Genomic DNA, 16,311 nt, shown 5'->3' on the forward strand with positions numbered 1-16,311 from the left:
CTTCCAATAATTGATGAAACGCCAAGGGACCAACACATCAAAATTGATGAGTAATTTTGTCTGTTTAAAACATTTACTTCCTCCATCCACCAATTCGTGTCCTAGGAAAAGAGAACACAAGTTATAAGAAAAAATATAATATTATTTATTTGTTGAGTGGAAAAAAAGACCCACAATTAATAAAGTCAATACATTAATTAGTGAATTAAGACACGAATTGATGGATAGACCAAAATAACAAATTAGGACACGAATTGGTGTATTAAAGTTTGCGCTTCCCACACTACACACAACCCCTTGCCCCTTGGGGGATGAAGAAGTGAAATTTAATTTCGTATTACGGGCTAATCAGATTATTGTACAATACATATTTGGTTGTATGAAGAAGGAAAAAGAGACAAGTGCATTTGCGACTTGGTTTGCATTGAATAACAAAACTGTCATCTATTATGGTGAAGTTGTTGGCACATCCTCATCTATTACAAAGTCCAGACTCCATCCAGAAGTTGCCTAGTCAGACTTTTCAAGCTCCTTAAATCGTCGATCCCAATCTTGGGAATCATAATCCTGTTCGTTCAAATCCCTCTCAGTGCTATAAACGATCCTGTCCTGCCCGATGAACGTCCTTTGCGCCATGTCTCGCGCGCTTAGAAGCTGACCATTCAAATTACAAACCTCTGCATTACACTATCAAATGGATTTTATACTTATAATACTCAATTTTGCAAATCTCTACCTTCCGTCTCAAAGAAACATCCGGTGATTCCAGTAACCTCGCACGTTGTTCCCTTGCTTCATTTCTTTTAATAATTTTGGCATTTTTGTTTTGGAGCAAAAACCATCGAATTAATGGAATTGCGAAAAAGGAGCCAGCATATATCTGCAAGGTTGGTGCAACAATGTCACACCTCTAAATCATCCATCCACTTCGAAAAGCATGGCACGTTCCTAACTCGTTTTTTAGTTATATTCACATAAAAAAGCAGCTCAACAACATCATACCTGAAGCAGGGGAAATATCTCAGACACAAATGAAATGAATCCACTGCTGCTGATATTTGTATTCCTTCAAGTTAAACATCCGGATGAAGTAACTCAGAAAACTATCACAAAAAGTTTTAAATTATTCCCACAAAAAGAAACCCAAGAAGAATCTTACTTCAACATGGTACCAAGAATAATAACCCCAAATAGATTTAGACCACCAAGACCAATCGCCATTGCCCTCTCCGAAGCACTAGTTTTGCTGTGGCACACAATATTAATATCAGCATGGTATCGACCAGCTAAACAGTAAGAACAAACAGAATACCTGAATTTCCATTTCTTTTCCTTAAAGTACTTTCCAGCTTCTCCAACCCAATCGGCCCATTTTTTCCCAACGTATTCCTTCCGCCCACTCCTTTGTCGAGTACCAGTGCGTTGTAGTGATGGGAAACGGTATAAAATATTTCCCTGCAGTATGGATAATGTACATTTATTTCATTTGGAAAAAGAAGAACTATTGATTTAGCGCAATCAGTATCTGCTTAATGAATTACTATAACTAGTACAGTATTTTATCCTTTTCATGATTGATAAGATATACGATTACGTATTTTATCCTCATTACAAGAATTTCTCTAATCTTACCCTTTCAAGGCTCAAATTATAGAAATTACCAAGCGCATTGGAATATTCCAAAGTTCTAATCCATCTTAGTAAAGTTTAAACAACAGATTAGCCTATACCATTTTTATCTACCTAGGCTAATCCTCAAAAATAAATGTTCCCTTAGAGAGCGTTTACTTTGAAGGATTAGCCTTGATAGATAAAAATAGTAAGGCTAATCACTTGTTTACTTAGATGGATTGAAACTTTAGGATATCCCAAGGCCCTTCATTATTTCTATCATTTAAAGCTAGTGTTGTTTGATTCTTATCCTATTGAAAGGCTGGATTGGAGAAATCCTACTCTTGAGAATAAAAATACTCAATCATGCATCTTATTCATCACGCAAAGTAAACGCTCCCCTATAGATTAAGAGGGTGTTTGGCTCAGCTTATAAGCTCCTCAAAACAGCTTATAAGTTGCTTAGGAGCTTATAAGTTCCTTCAAAGTGTTTGGCAAAATAAACTCCTAAACAGCTTATAAGCTCCAAAAATAAGCTCCAAGAGCTTATAAGCTCCCCAAAAAATAAGTTCCTCTACTCTAACTTATTTTTTTATAATCTTATATGCAACAATTCTTTTACAAATATTTTTCAACTATAATTTATTATTTTCATCATATATCATTCAAGTTTATTTTTCTTCGATTTTCTCTCTCTAGGCAAAAAATTCTCTCTTTAGCTTATAAGCTCAATTATCCAAACACTTTGACAACTTATAAGCTCTTAAAAATTACATCTTATAAGCTCTTGTTATAAGCTCCAAGAGCTTATAAGCTCTTCAAAATAAGCTTAGCCAAACACCCTCTAAGTTGGCCCAGCATAAGATAGCTTTGAGCCTTTTAAGGATTATCCAAAAGGTTGTTTTTTGATTTGCCACTATAAAATCTGGGAGGCGATACTGTTAATATTCTGCAATCCACATAAGAAACTAAAGGTGGTTTATTATCAGTAGTCTTGATAAAGAAAAGAAAGCTTACACTAGCATATTAGATATCACCCCCTACTGTTACACTAGTTCATTTCAGTCAACATGCATCTATAAAAACTTGCGAAAGTAGGAAACCAAAAATCAGGCTGACCTGTTCATCTACTTCTGGCTGACCATCAAACCGCAGTAGAACAGGCAGTATATAAGAGTCATCATCCTGGAGCATTTACAAATAACACAAAGTGAGCAAGAAAGAAACCTCAAGAGAAATAGAAACGAACATGAACAAATACCAGCAGAACAAAATTACAGAACTAAACACACACACACACACACACATATGTATATATATATAGGTATATTGGAGAAAGTTCAAATAACAACCCTTAAGTAAAGTGTGAACTTGAGAACCATTCGACCTTCAATAGCCAAGATCTATGGTGAATGCAACACCTTGATGGATAAATGCAGCACCAGGGTTCAAATCCCATTAGGGACGAAAATTTCATGTATTTTCGAGCGCAGTTAATTTCACAATGAATGCAGTAATTTTCATAGTTGATGGATATTTATACGTTCGATGCAATGTTCTCAGTTTTCACAACAACCAACCCCTGTATATAAAGTGTCAGTTCCCTATAGTATCATGTCCTTAGGTATATATATTACCAAATCTGGAGCACACATTTTGTACATGTAGCACACTAAAAATGAGACATGTGGCAGAGCCTATTAGTACAAAAAACGTAGAGGGTCAAAATAGGAATACAAATTTCAGAAAAAAAAGAAAAGAAAAAAGCACCCGGCGGCCGTAGGGACACGGTGAGAGCTGCACTCAACAGCTGCCTTGATTACAACGTAAATATGCATATAACTAAACATAAATATGTATGTTGTTAATACAAATATGCATGATGTTGCACACATGGCTCTTGCTGAGTCCGTGAGGCCGCCGGGTCACAAATATTAAGAATTATTAATGCATATTTGTGTTTAAATATATACATATTTGTATTCAACTATATACATAATCAAAATGGCGAGCGGTGACCAGTGGCAAGAGGCGTACTCGCGCCAGGGCTGCGGCCGCAGGATACCCAGAGGGCACCGGGTACGCTTTTTTTCTTTTTTTTTTTCTTGAAATTTGTATTCCTATACTCCATGTATTTTTTTATCCTGAAAGACCTCTACCATGTGTCGCGTGTTTATGTCCACGTAAACAAAATGTGTGTACAAATTTGGTACTACATACTATCTAAAACTTGGTATTACATGATCTCATTCCTATATATATATATATATGGGGGGGGGGGGCGCTCCAATGAGACCCCCTAATTTTAGTGAGATCTAGGGCACGATCTGGTGCGTTTATTTTATCAATCCTATTGTTGATATTGTATCTGGAGGGTGATTTTTTTTTACAGGGTTCGAATCCTGGAGGGAGCAGAATATTTTAAATTTTGTTATTCATCAGTATATACTGCATTGTTCATCAGTATATAGGCCTTGTTCATCAGTATATATGTCTTATTCATTACGAATTTTTTAAATTTTATTTTTCATCAGTATATACATCTTGTTCATTAGATATACGTTTTGTTCATTAGTATTATTGTCTTATTCATTGTACTCATGTTACACGAAAAATAGGGGGTCTCACTGGAGCGCGCCCCTATATATATATATATATATATATATATATATATATATATATATATATATATAAGGAAAAGTTCTATTGAGAAAGACAAATATTTAAAGAAGTGAGAAACAATATCATCCATTGATCATGATCCATCAAACGGTTCAGAATTAAGAATAAATCTCTTGTCTAGATTTTGATTAACATATCAATAATTGTGATGAACATGTCAGTAATTTTTTATGAACGGGCGTATTTGTTGAAAAGATATATTTGTTTAAAATTTCGCACCCCAGGATTCGATCCCCAAACGTTCAATAAAATTATTGCTATGTTCATCAAAAACTATTAACACATTCAACGTTCCTAACTTTCAGAAAATAATTAATTTCTCCATAGAACCTAACCCTATATATATATATATATATATGTGAATGTACAGCTGATTCTTCCTGCAATAATAACCATTCAAATCTTCAATGTTAAATGAAATGACATACATCAAGTTTGATTTATATCTCAACACCTACCAACTCTCAACTGGGAAGGTAAAAAGTCTGACACGCTTCTAAGATGAAAGAGCCAAAAATACTACCAGCTTTTATATCATTGCAAGTGAAGTTGAAACAGTACCATTTTTTCAGTAGTCTCCACATCAAGATATGGAGCAAGTTCTTCAGCTGTCACAACACCGCCATTAGAAGTTATATATTGACCAATCTGCATGAATTAGCAAAACATAATTATCACAAACAAGTACTTGAAAACAAAGGATCATAACCCATGAAGCCAGCTGAACGAATGTACTTAAACAAAAGAACCCAAAGGAAAGGTTAAGCAGCTTAACAAAGAAAAGATAAAAGCTTAGCTCATATCAGACTATTCATCAATTCACTAAAAAAGAAGAATTGGATTGACTGCAGATAATCAAACTCATCAACAAATAGACTGATCAACATCTATTCTAGCTAGCTACATGATTTTGGTGTTTGTACTCCTGAGAGTGTAATCAGTTGCAAATCATATTTTCAACCTTTAGATAGGCTTCAATTACATTAGTTTCCTCTATTAGGTATGTGACATACAGGTTTTAGATTCTAGTTCTGAAAAGGATAGAGTGCCTTCTGTTCCGGGGAGACACCTATATCCCATGTCAAATTTCTCATCTACACCATTGCCCTCATAATTATCAGTTCTACTCCTGCTTCTAAAGATCATGACGATTTCCCTAACACTCTAAAGCATTGGGCCACTCAAGACTATTCAGATGCAGGCAAAGAGAAAGTCATATTTAACTTATATATGATCTAAACAGGAGTTAAAATGTTAAGTGACAAACAATTGGCAACAAGTATGGTAGGTTTCCAACTTAGAGTCATTTTATTCATCAACCTTTTTTGAACAAAATTAGAATATGGAAAACATTTTAGAGTAAAATAATAGTTGCATAACTTGGGATGCGTCTCCAAGCTGTAATTTTATACGAGAGGTATCTGAGCCTTTAAAGTAGCTAAACATTGGCGGCCTTGCGCATAAAAGAAAAAAATATGAACAAATTACATCCATTTGGTGCTATGAGGTAAAGAAGTTCAGATAAAATCAACAGATGCAATTAAAAACCCAAAGCAACGGACCACTGAAACCAGTGCTCAATTATTACCAACTTCCACCTCTCTTCTTCAATCCCCTGATTGGGATCACCATCCCCAAATACGACAGAAAAAACCTGAAAAGCAAGAAAACCAACAGTTAGTCTATAAAATATAGGAAGGAATCAAAACATACAATCTACAATCAGAAAGTACTTTTCCTTACAGATTCAATGAAGTTCATCCCACCATCACTATCTCTTGCTCTACGTCTTCTATAATAATTTGGATCCCAATACCTGGAAAGAGAAACTGAGATGGGTTATCTGCACAAAGGTGCCTCCAAAAATTCACAGATATGAGCTGGCATGTTATTTTACAGCCAATCCAGATAAGTTATTCTAGAAAAAAGAATGCAATATAATCCAATTAAAGAAGAAAAGACTGACTACAGTCTTCTCCATTTTATGAATCGCAAAATAATATGATATCCAGGTTCAATGTAGGCTTGTTAGTCAGACGGAGAAGAACTTCAGTTGTCGCCTAGAATAGAGAAGAATTTCACCCTGTGTTGCAGTGGCCTTGTTCATCTGCATAACAAAACCTAATGGGAAGATAACATTGAGACTGCCTCTTTAACACTTAAGCTAAAATTGGACCAAATCTAAGAGACCTAGAAGACTAACTCTTTGTTTCTTTTTAGCCGCACCCTTTCTGCATTGAACTCCATCAACTTCACTACCCAGTTTTAATTTCTATAAACAGTCCCTACTTAATGAAAACCTCAATGTCAAAGATAAAGATAATGTTTCATGGACCAAATGGTTTTCTTTCATGATAGAGAAACTGAAGGGTTATATAATATGAGAATCTTAAACTGGAACCAAGGTTCCTGAGAGCCCATACAGCGTACAAAGCACTAACATATATTTCTAACAAGTAAAAGAAGAAAATATGTGTTATACATATTAGTTTAATGTCCAATAACTAAATGAAAAATACTAATCTCTTAAAACTTCTTATGTGATAATGTTTAGCGCTGCGCTAGAAAGTAAGTTTCCATGATGTAACTAAAACCAGAATCCATTATCATAAGCAAAGCTTTTCTCAGAGAGAAACATTGCACCAATTTTTAAACAAAAAGTACAACTATAAACTAGCTTCCAAGACCTCAGTTCAATAAATTAAATCAACCCCTATTCTCACAATATATTTTGGTATAAATCATGAGAGACATTACCAAAATAAATCCGTCGGACTGAAAAAGAAGTTGACTCCAGAGCCATAAGATCTTCCTCGTCTGCCACGATCATCTGATTCACTGTTCATAGCCATGAAAAGCAGAAAGTGGAATGAGAAAGTAAGTCATAAAGGTTGCATAAGCAAGCAGTTATATTCAGAAACTCAGTAATGCACATGCATAGATTAAGACATGTACCGACTACTGGAGACTATAGCGATAATTGTAGTATAAACAATCACAATAGATGCAATCAAAGCCGTCCCAAAGGAAACCCTCACTACATACTCAGCTGCCATCTGCCACCCAAAATTGCAATCCAATCAAAACATATCACCACGAACCAGAATTACTCGTATAACAAAATCACTGTACCTTCCCCTTTTCCAGCAAAGGTTCGAATTTGATCTTAATCGACTTGGAAGCGAGCTTGGACCGATAATCCTTGGGGAAAGCATACAAAACATCTCCCTCATCCGACACCTAAAACAAATAACTAATGATCAAAATCTTCCAAATTAGAAGCATCCCATCCCATCCCAACCTAGAATCCACAAACAAGGTCGCGGAAAAAGAAAAAATTACCTCTAAGAATCCATCAGTGTCGGCGGCAAGAGCCTGAAGAGCTCGCTGAGCTTCATTCAACTTGAGGCCGGCTTTGCTCGCCACGTCACCAACGGTGACTCTCCTCCCGCTGGAATCAATGGCGTCCATGGTTCGCTTCCGCACGTCGGTCGGCAGCTTATCGCTCTCGACGGCGCCGCCGGGCCTAATCCCCGACACCGTGGTGACATCGACACCGGCGCTGTTGCTACTGCTAGCCCTAATTACCAAACCGGAGGCTCTGCCGCACCGGAATTTGGTCGGGCGGGTGGGAGCTGGAGTAAAATAGAGGAATTCTGAAGGCTTAAATGGTTTGTGAGTGAGGGTAAAGGAGCGAGTTTTTGGAGTTGGAGAGAAGAAGCAGGCGGACATAGACGCCATAAATGACTTAGTTTTTTTGCGCCTGTCACTGCCTTGTGCTTGGATTTTCGGCCATGGATGACAGATTTTTTATTTTTGGAGATTTTTTGTAGTGGAATATATATTGTATGAGCGCCGTAGATGAAGATCGTTATTTTTCCTGGTGTCAAAGTCGCTAACATTTCACGTTTTCACCCTCATATTTGTAACATATTTACTTGTTTTTGCAGCAGCTTCAAATTTCTGATACTTTTCATCTATGAAAGCTTTCTACAATTAACTCATTCATGAACCGATTTAGGTTATAACCCCCAATATCTCCATCAATAATGACAGGATTAGTTGTTTTATCTTCATTTAGTCCCTTAACGTGGACAATCTTTGTACACTTAAAAATTCGAGCTTTTCTTTGAAATTCAAAATAAACTAGTTACAATGCGTACAAGAAATTTTATAAGAGACCAAACAAATACATAGACTTAAAAACGAGTCCTTTGGCGATTCACACCCATCCCAAAATTCAGTTTTGCATAACTTTTAATCTTCGATTACCAGTCCATCTCCATTGATAATCAGAAATTCCAACTCAATCCATCAGAGTAAAGATATAATCGCCAGAAACTGCATCATTCAACCTCCGCCATAGCCTAAAACTGCAGCAGTGAGGTAGTTTTGGAACCATGATCTGCATTATAGTTGGAATAATATCATAAATAGATTCAATGCAGTTCCAGGTGTTGGACAAGAAAATTCAGACAATCAAGAATTGCAACCTAGCAACACATACCTTTTAACATGAGGGAAATGTATGCTTCTAAAGCGACGAGCAATTTCGTTCATGGCTTATAGACTATGGCTTCCAATAGATTTGGTTTCTAAAAACTTGAATATAGAAACCAATAGTTGAGATTTCTTGGCATCAACCGAAAGAACCTTTAGATTTGGAAAGGCCATTCATCAACACATTGTAAGTCGCAATATCAGGTATGAATCTTCTATCAAACATCTCATTCACCAGAGCTTCCCCCTCCTTTCTTCTCCCTTCTCTCGCGTAACCTGATATCAAAATCCTGTACACCATACCATCTGGATGCAAACCCTTCTTGGAAGCCAGCAGCCTCAGCTTATTTGCTTCCAACGCGCCTCCCATGTTGCACATATCTTCCAGAAGACAACTAAACGTCACACTATCTGGTAACATGCCCTCATTCAGCATTTTTCTCATTAGATCAACCGACTTCTCAGTCCTACCAGCTCCACGTAAACCTTCAACCAACGTCGTGCAAGCTATCAAGCTCGGTGCATAACCATTGTCCCACAACTCATTCACCAATTCAAACGCCCGCTCCATGTTCCCATTGGCACAAAGCATCTCAACCAACACAAAATAATCAAACCCCTTTGGCAAAACTCCTTTCCTCAAAAAGGTAATCATCAAATCAACTGCTTCGATCACCTTCCCTCTTCTACCCAGTCCATCAACCAGGATCTCACACGTTACACACGAGAACTCACACCCCAGCTCGGTCATCTCACGAGCCATTCCAACCGCCTGCTCCACCTTCCCGTCCCGGAAGAAACCCTTGATCAGTGTGTTAAAACTGACCACATTTGGAAGACAACCTTTTTCCTTCATCTCCCTAAACACCTCCAATGCTAAACCAAACTTATTATTCCTACAATACCCACTAATCAAGATATTAAAAGTGACTGCATCTGGATTTACCCTATTCCTAAGCATTGTTCCATAGAAGTCCACAGCTCTATCCAATTTCCCGAGCTTAACAAAACCATGGATCACAATATTATACAATGCAACATTCGGTTTCCCGTCGATTAACCGTTTCATTATATCAAACGCGTGGAGTGCATCATCAAATCTACCTGCCCTACAAAATGAACTAATTGAAACGCTGAACATAGGCTCAATTCTAGGGCAAGAGAATATACCGTCGGAGCACGGGCAGGGGTTGGAGGATATGAACTCCAGGAGCGAGGAGAGAGAATCGAGACGGTAGGTGGATACGAGAGTGCGCACCATGTACTCCAGCGTGAAGTGATCATGGCGGAACGAATCGAGCGTGGCGGCGTAGCGAAAGAGGTGGAAGTCGAGGTGGCTGAGCGTGGGGTGGTGGCGGAGGCGAGATTTTAAGAAGTGGAGGAGGTCTTGTGGTGTGATGGCGACGGCGGGTTTTCTGAGGGAGGATTGGAGGAAGGCGGTGAGGCGGGTTAATTGGGTTTGGGCGGTGGCGGAGGTGGTGGGGGAGGTTAGGGCGGAGATGGAGGGTGAAAGGTCAGGGTGTTGCAGTGGTGCAGGGTGGTGTCGGGGTTTGGAGAATCTTTTGAGGGCTGTGTTTCTCGACATGCCGCCGTGTGTGCTGGTTGCTCCGTCGGTGACACTCCAAATGTTTTAGGGATCAGAAAATGAGCGCCACTCAAAAGGACTCCAGATTCGAGAAGCCTACATCATCAATCCACAAAAACCGTCTCCTCTCCTCTCTCTCTCTCTCTCACTCCCTCCAACATGGCTATCGCTTTCGCCCCAACTTCCAAACCTCTCCCGCCCTGCAATCACCGCCTTTGCCAACACCGCCTACAATGCCGCCTCCTCTTATACTCTTTTTCTTTATTCTGCAACCGCAGCAAGATTCGCTTGCGAAACCGGAGAAATCCGCCGCCGCTTCTAATAGAGAATTAGAGATTGACGAGAATCAATTCTCCGACGTCGTTTTGAACTCTACCTGTCCTGTCCTTGTTGAGTTCGTCGCTACGTGGTGCGGTCCCTGCCGTTTGATTGCTCCAGCGGTTCAAGCACTTGCTAAGGTTAGCTGGACTAATTTATTTGAATTGAGCTCTTAACTCATACTCCCTCCGTCCCAATATTCAAGTCCCGTATTCCTTTTTGAGCCGTCTCACGTAACAAGTCCTCTTTCCTTTTTTGGCATTAATTAGGACTCAATTAAGCATTTAATTAAGTTTCTCTCCTCCCACCAACCAACCCATCTGCCCCCCTCTCTCTCTCTCTCTCTCTCGTCTCAACCCCACCTGCCTCTCTCTATCTTCTCTCTCAATCGTCTGAAAATCATCTCCCCCTCTCTCCTCTCACCGCCTCCATCTGAAAATCATCTCCCCCTATCTCACCGCCTTCTACTGCCTCGCACCTCCGCCGCCTCCACCGCCATCCTCTTCCACCGCTTCCCACCTCTCCACCTTCACCGCCTCTACAACCATTTTCTTCGGCCGAACAAACAGAGCCACCACTGCGCCGGACTCCAACACCTCCGCACCACCGTTCATCTCACCCCTCCACCTTCCACCGCCTCCAACACCTCCTGCTCCGCCTCGCGTCTCCGCCGCCAACGCAACTCGCGCCGCCTCGCGATTCCGTCTTCACCGACTCCAACGCCACCGCCGCTTCGCACCTCCTCCTGCGCTGCCTTCCACCGCGGGCAGATCTGCTCAAATAATTTAGGGATTTCTGGTTTTGGTTGTTGGGGTGGGGTGACATATTTACAGAGGGTGGTGCGGTTGTCGCCAGAGACAGGGAGAGAATAGGGAAGGAAGAGGGCGCTGGTGGTGGCGGCGGATAGATCTCTGGCCATGGTGGTTCTCTGCCCATGCGCCGGACTCAATTTTGCTAGATCTGGGAAATGATGTAGGTATTGCTATGGGTGTGTGTTCGTGTGTTCTGTGAGACCGCCGGAGAGAGACCACCGGAGAGAGAAGGTGGTCTGTGAGAGAAAATTTTCAGAAGGTGGCCGGTGAGAGACCACCGGAAATGATTTTGATTAATTTCCATTTTTTTAATTTTGCTATATTCCTTGTTGTATTAGTCAATTGAATTAGTAAATAAAATAACATTAAATAAAGTACTCCCTCCGTCCCACGAAGCATGACACAATTTCCTTTTTGGTCTGTCCCACGAAGCATGACACAATTTCTAAAAATAGTAAAAAATTTACCCTTTATTCACATTTTCACTTTTTCACCTACCACACTTAACACACAAAATACCAATTTCTTAATTCCCGTGCCAAAAAGAAGTGTGTCATGCTTCATGGGACGGAGGGAGTACTAATTATGTGGTCCCTACTACTTTTACATTCACTTTAACTCTCCTAAATACCCGTGCCCAAAAGAAAGGGGACTTTATTAACGGGACGGAGTGAGTAGTATTTGTGATTAGGGGGATTTGCAAAAGTACCCAACTCTTAGCAAATGTCTATAATTTTTAACCACTTTTTCAATCATCTACAAGTTTTAATCATTTTTATTTTTTAATATATTTTGTCATCACACATCTACACAGTTATTTATAGTTGTCAGAATTCTCCAATAATTGTTCACGTGTTAGTTGAAGCAGTGTACTATGATTCTCTATCATTTGTTCTCTTATGATTCTCCCATCACCTTTTGTGCCTAAAATACCACCAACGGATATCAGTTTGAAATTTCGCGCATATCTAATATTACACGAAAATAATATTTACAGATTTAAATGATGCAAAAGATACTTTACACCATAGAAGATACTGTCTAAAAAACTTAAAATACCGCCGGAACCAATGAGAATACCGCCAGTCGATATTCTCAAATATTCAGATGGTATAAGGATTATGACAAACGATATTTTCTTTTCTTAACGACGGTATTCAATTTATTTCCAACGGTATTCTAAGTATGTCTGACGCCTTTTACTTTCACTTTCACGTGAATGTAAAGTTCTTCCAAGTACACTCATGTGAATATAAAGTTATTCCTAGTACATTTACGGGTGGGTAAATTAAACACAAAGGCATCCATATATGTTGAAAGGATGAAGTAAATACGACACACTACAATATAAACAAGTTGTCTCAAAGGCCTCCATATTTGTTGAGTTATAATTCTTCTTCTTGGAAGCCTTCGGGTTCTCCGCTGCCATTTCATTGGAAAGTCGGGAGAAAAAGAAATTCCATCGCATATCATCTATCAACTAAAGGTAATTTTTACTTTTATTTTAAATACTGTCACATATTTCATAAATACCGTTGAGTAATAGTTTAATACTGTTGCATATTTATCGTTCTAGTGTACATAGAAATTGTTGCTAATATTAGGTGTTTTTTGCTTGTGGAAAATATATCTTTGAGTAATAGCATATTACTGTCATATAATATGTAAAATATCGTCATATAATATGTAAATACCTTCGCATATCTATCATGTTAGTGTCCATGCAATTTTATTTTTAATTAAGTGTTCTTTCATTGTATTGTAAATACCTTCGCATAGGAGATAAATACCTCCGTAATTTTGATGAATACCGTTGAATACTTGATTAATACTATCGCCTAATAGTTTAATACCGTTGCATATTTATCATTGTAGTGTACATAGAACTTGTTGTTATTATTAGGTGATATTTGAATGTGGAAAACATACCTTCGATTAATAAATTAATACTGTCGTCGAATATGTAAATACCCTCGTCGAAATGGTAAATACCTTCGCTTACACATTTAATACCGTCCGATTTCTATCGTGATAGTGTCCATGCAATTGTGTCTGTAATTAAGCGTTCTTTCAATGATTTGCAAATACCTTCGAATAGTAGTTAATTACCTTCGGAATTTTGATAAACACCATCGCATAATTGTTAAATATCATCGTGTGGTATAAGCTAATTTATAGGAGAATACATTATTTGTATTTTAATTTATTTTATTCGTAATTTACAGATGACGGAGTGGAAAAACGTCCTTGTGAGATATGGAGGATATTGGAATGATGTCTTATATTGTGGTGGAGGTGCTACATTTGCTTATGTTCACATAAATAACATAAGCATTTTGGAGTTAAGGCAAAATATCAATTATTACTTGATGGCAAGTACCGTCCACAATTTATACTATCTATTGAGATCTCGAAATGGCAGGATCATCCGATCTCTTTTAAGTACCGATGATCAACTTTCTCGACTTTGTGCTTTTGAGGTCGAGCCAGAGGTTTATGTGACTCATGATGGTGGCACTTCCCAATCATAACAAGAAGTTTATCGACCTTCGATCGAGATACCGTATGCATCTACTGATGAGCAGCCTCCTCAGCCCACTTCATTCGATGAGCCCATCTCAAACCACATCAGAGGTTTTTGATTGGTTTGCTGATAATAATGATGATGAAGAGTATGTTCCATCAACAGAGTCTGATGATGAAGAGGATGAGGATGATGAAGAAGTAGAGAAGCGTGAGTCTGCTCGAGTTGATTATGGCACATTTGTTGAGCATATTGCTTGGATTCGTCGGGAGGGAGGAATCGGTCAGCTTATGTCCATGATAATGCAGACAAACCCGCGAGGGCTTGAAGAAGAGTTGGGACCCAAACAAACTGCGGAAATGAGCAATTGGCTAGTTCCGGTGGTTCCGAAGGATTTTTCAGTCAATTTATTTGCAGGTAAATTTGACAACATACTAGATCCCGACAAGTTAAGCGAAGGTTCTATCTTCGAAAGCAAAGAGGAGCTGAAATTAGCGGTGCGGTTGTGGCATTTAGAACGTCGTGCATAATTTGTCATTCCTCGATCGGACTTGGATAGGATTATGTTCAAATGCAGATATCGGACTCAATGCCCATTTCTGTTGCGGGCTACTCAACATGGTGACTTTTGGATGGTTCGAAAGTTTGGGCCTGCCCACACATGCACTAACAACCTCGTAAATACTGGAGTGAGGAAGGTCCCAGCTCGTGTAATCGCAGCATATATAGCAAAGAAAATGCGCGAAGATGGGGACATAGTGAAGCCGAGGTCCATTTGTTGATCTGCAGAGAGAGTACGGTGTTCAAACCAGTTATAGTGTGGTGATCCGAGCCCGTAATGTGGCGGTAGAGATGATATACGGCGGACATGAAGAATCTTATGGATTGCTACCAGGCTATCTTCACATGTTGCGGATGTGCAATCCGGGATCGTTGACCGACTTGGAAGTTGATGAGAATGATTGGTTGAAGCATCTCTTTGTAGCACTTGGTTCTTGCAGAGTCGCGTACACTATGTGCATGAGGCCAATAATTGTTGTTGACGGCACACACTTGAAGGGCCGCAATAAAGGTATTTTGTTTGTTGCCGTCACAAAGGACGGCAACGAACAAATATTTTCGATGGCTTTTAGGGTTGGTCCGATCGAGAATGATGAATCGTGGAAGTGGTTTTTGAATCGGTTGAAGGGGGCTTATGGCCAGAATCTGAGACGTTGATTGTTTTCGATGCCCATATCAGTATACAGAATGGGGTTAAGGAAGTTTATCCGCACGCTGCACACGGTTTGTGCTACTACCATTTGTTGAATAAAATTACTCGGTATGGCAAGGTAGCCGTTGCTTTGTACCAAAAGGCGGCTTATGCATATCAAGAGAGTGATTTTGACAAGGTAATGGCAAGCTTAAAGGCATTAAACGAAGACGGGGGAGCATATACCAAACTTATGCAGGTTGGTCCTGAGAGATGGGCTAAATCTAAGTGTCATGTTGTTAGGTCCAGAGGGTCTCGAATAGGTGTATGGGGGGGAATACACCTATAGGCTATTTTTAACTTAATCTACTGACCTCAATCAGAGGGATCTCAGTCAGAGATCAAAACGAAACTTTGCATGCAAACAAGGACTCCTGTTTTACTGAAATAAGTTTTGACCAACAGGGTTGACGACTGATACTGAAAGCTCTTCAGTAATGAGTTATCAGTTAAGTTATTGGAACTTAACTGATCCAAGTAAGGGCTTCAGTCGTGTTTGCAAAGATAGAGATGATATCACTCTTCCTTACTATCAGAGGATAGTTCAGTCAGATTGATATCATACGCAGCGGAAATTAAACTTAGTTTCGTAATAGCCTCGGTGGAGCAGGTTGTTGGATTAAGGTTTCTCTTTGCTATTAGTCAGTGTTCAGTTTTATCAATAGAAATAGCGCAAGTAAGAATGTAAAACTGAAAGCTGTAAATAACACAGAGACTTTTACGTGGTTCGGAAAAACCCTTTCCTACATCCACGGCTGGTTGATCAGACCAACAATCCACTCCGCAAGTGCTTCACTGGTGCACTGCAAATCGTACCCATGTGCTTGCCTGGTGCACACAACCGTAAACTGAAGAAAACCCTTCTTCAGCACCCACACACCTCGCATAGGATTTCCCTGCTAAGCACACCTCGTGCTCAGACTTTTCACTCAGAGTTCAGAGTACCTTCCTGAACTCCGAACCACTCAAACACTCTTATGGGGGGAGGTTTGAACGAGTGCCAACTATACTTACAAAGAACAAGTTC

The 16,311-nt window shown here is 39.3% G+C and overlaps 2 protein-coding genes across 3 annotated transcripts; both read right to left on the bottom strand.

Moving 5' to 3' along the window:
- Window positions 1–312: 312 nt before the first annotated feature.
- On the bottom strand, window positions 313–8,373 carry LOC130996639 (uncharacterized protein At5g03900, chloroplastic). The gene is made up of 13 exons (XM_057921934.1): window positions 7,636–8,373; window positions 7,426–7,533; window positions 7,249–7,349; window positions 7,051–7,131; window positions 6,037–6,109; window positions 5,882–5,947; window positions 4,855–4,941; window positions 2,731–2,796; window positions 1,313–1,455; window positions 1,160–1,246; window positions 1,003–1,066; window positions 737–880; window positions 313–654 (listed from the first exon to the last, which is right to left on the bottom strand). The coding sequence occupies exons 1-13, from the start codon at window positions 8,032–8,034 to the stop codon at window positions 511–513; spliced, it is 1,563 nt and encodes a 520-aa protein (XP_057777917.1). The 5' UTR covers window positions 8,035–8,373; the 3' UTR covers window positions 313–510.
- Window positions 8,374–8,393: 20 nt separating this feature from the next.
- Window positions 8,394–10,828, bottom strand: LOC130996642 (pentatricopeptide repeat-containing protein At2g36240-like). 2 transcript variants are annotated; one of them, XM_057921936.1, is made up of 3 exons: window positions 9,964–10,822; window positions 8,801–9,897; window positions 8,394–8,698 (listed from the first exon to the last, which is right to left on the bottom strand). In XM_057921936.1, exons 1-2 carry the CDS (start codon window positions 10,376–10,378, stop codon window positions 8,933–8,935), a joined length of 1,380 nt encoding a protein of 459 aa, XP_057777919.1. In that variant the 5' UTR covers window positions 10,379–10,822; the 3' UTR covers window positions 8,394–8,698; window positions 8,801–8,932. The 2 variants fall into 2 exon arrangements, with proteins under 2 accessions (XP_057777919.1, XP_057777918.1); XM_057921935.1 differs by having other exon boundaries at window positions 8,801–10,828.
- Window positions 10,829–16,311: the final 5,483 nt, after the last annotated feature.

Source organism: Salvia miltiorrhiza, chromosome 8 (genome assembly GCF_028751815.1).
Source record: "Salvia miltiorrhiza cultivar Shanhuang (shh) chromosome 8, IMPLAD_Smil_shh, whole genome shotgun sequence".
Classification (NCBI taxonomy): Eukaryota; Viridiplantae; Streptophyta; class Magnoliopsida; order Lamiales; family Lamiaceae; genus Salvia; species Salvia miltiorrhiza.

Coding starts and splice junctions, on each gene's coding strand:
- LOC130996642 (XM_057921935.1), bottom strand. CDS start 10,378: ATGTCGAGAAACACAGCCCTCAAAAGATTCTCCAAACCCCGACACCAC.
- LOC130996639 (XM_057921934.1), bottom strand. CDS start 8,034: ATGGCGTCTATGTCCGCCTGCTTCTTCTCTCCAACTCCAAAAACTCGC. Junction 4,942..5,881: donor AAGAAGAGAGGTGGAAGTTG/GTAATAATTGAG, acceptor TAATTCATGCAG/ATTGGTCAATATATAACTTC. Junction 655..736: donor ATGTTTCTTTGAGACGGAAG/GTAGAGATTTGC, acceptor TTGAATGGTCAG/CTTCTAAGCGCGCGAGACAT.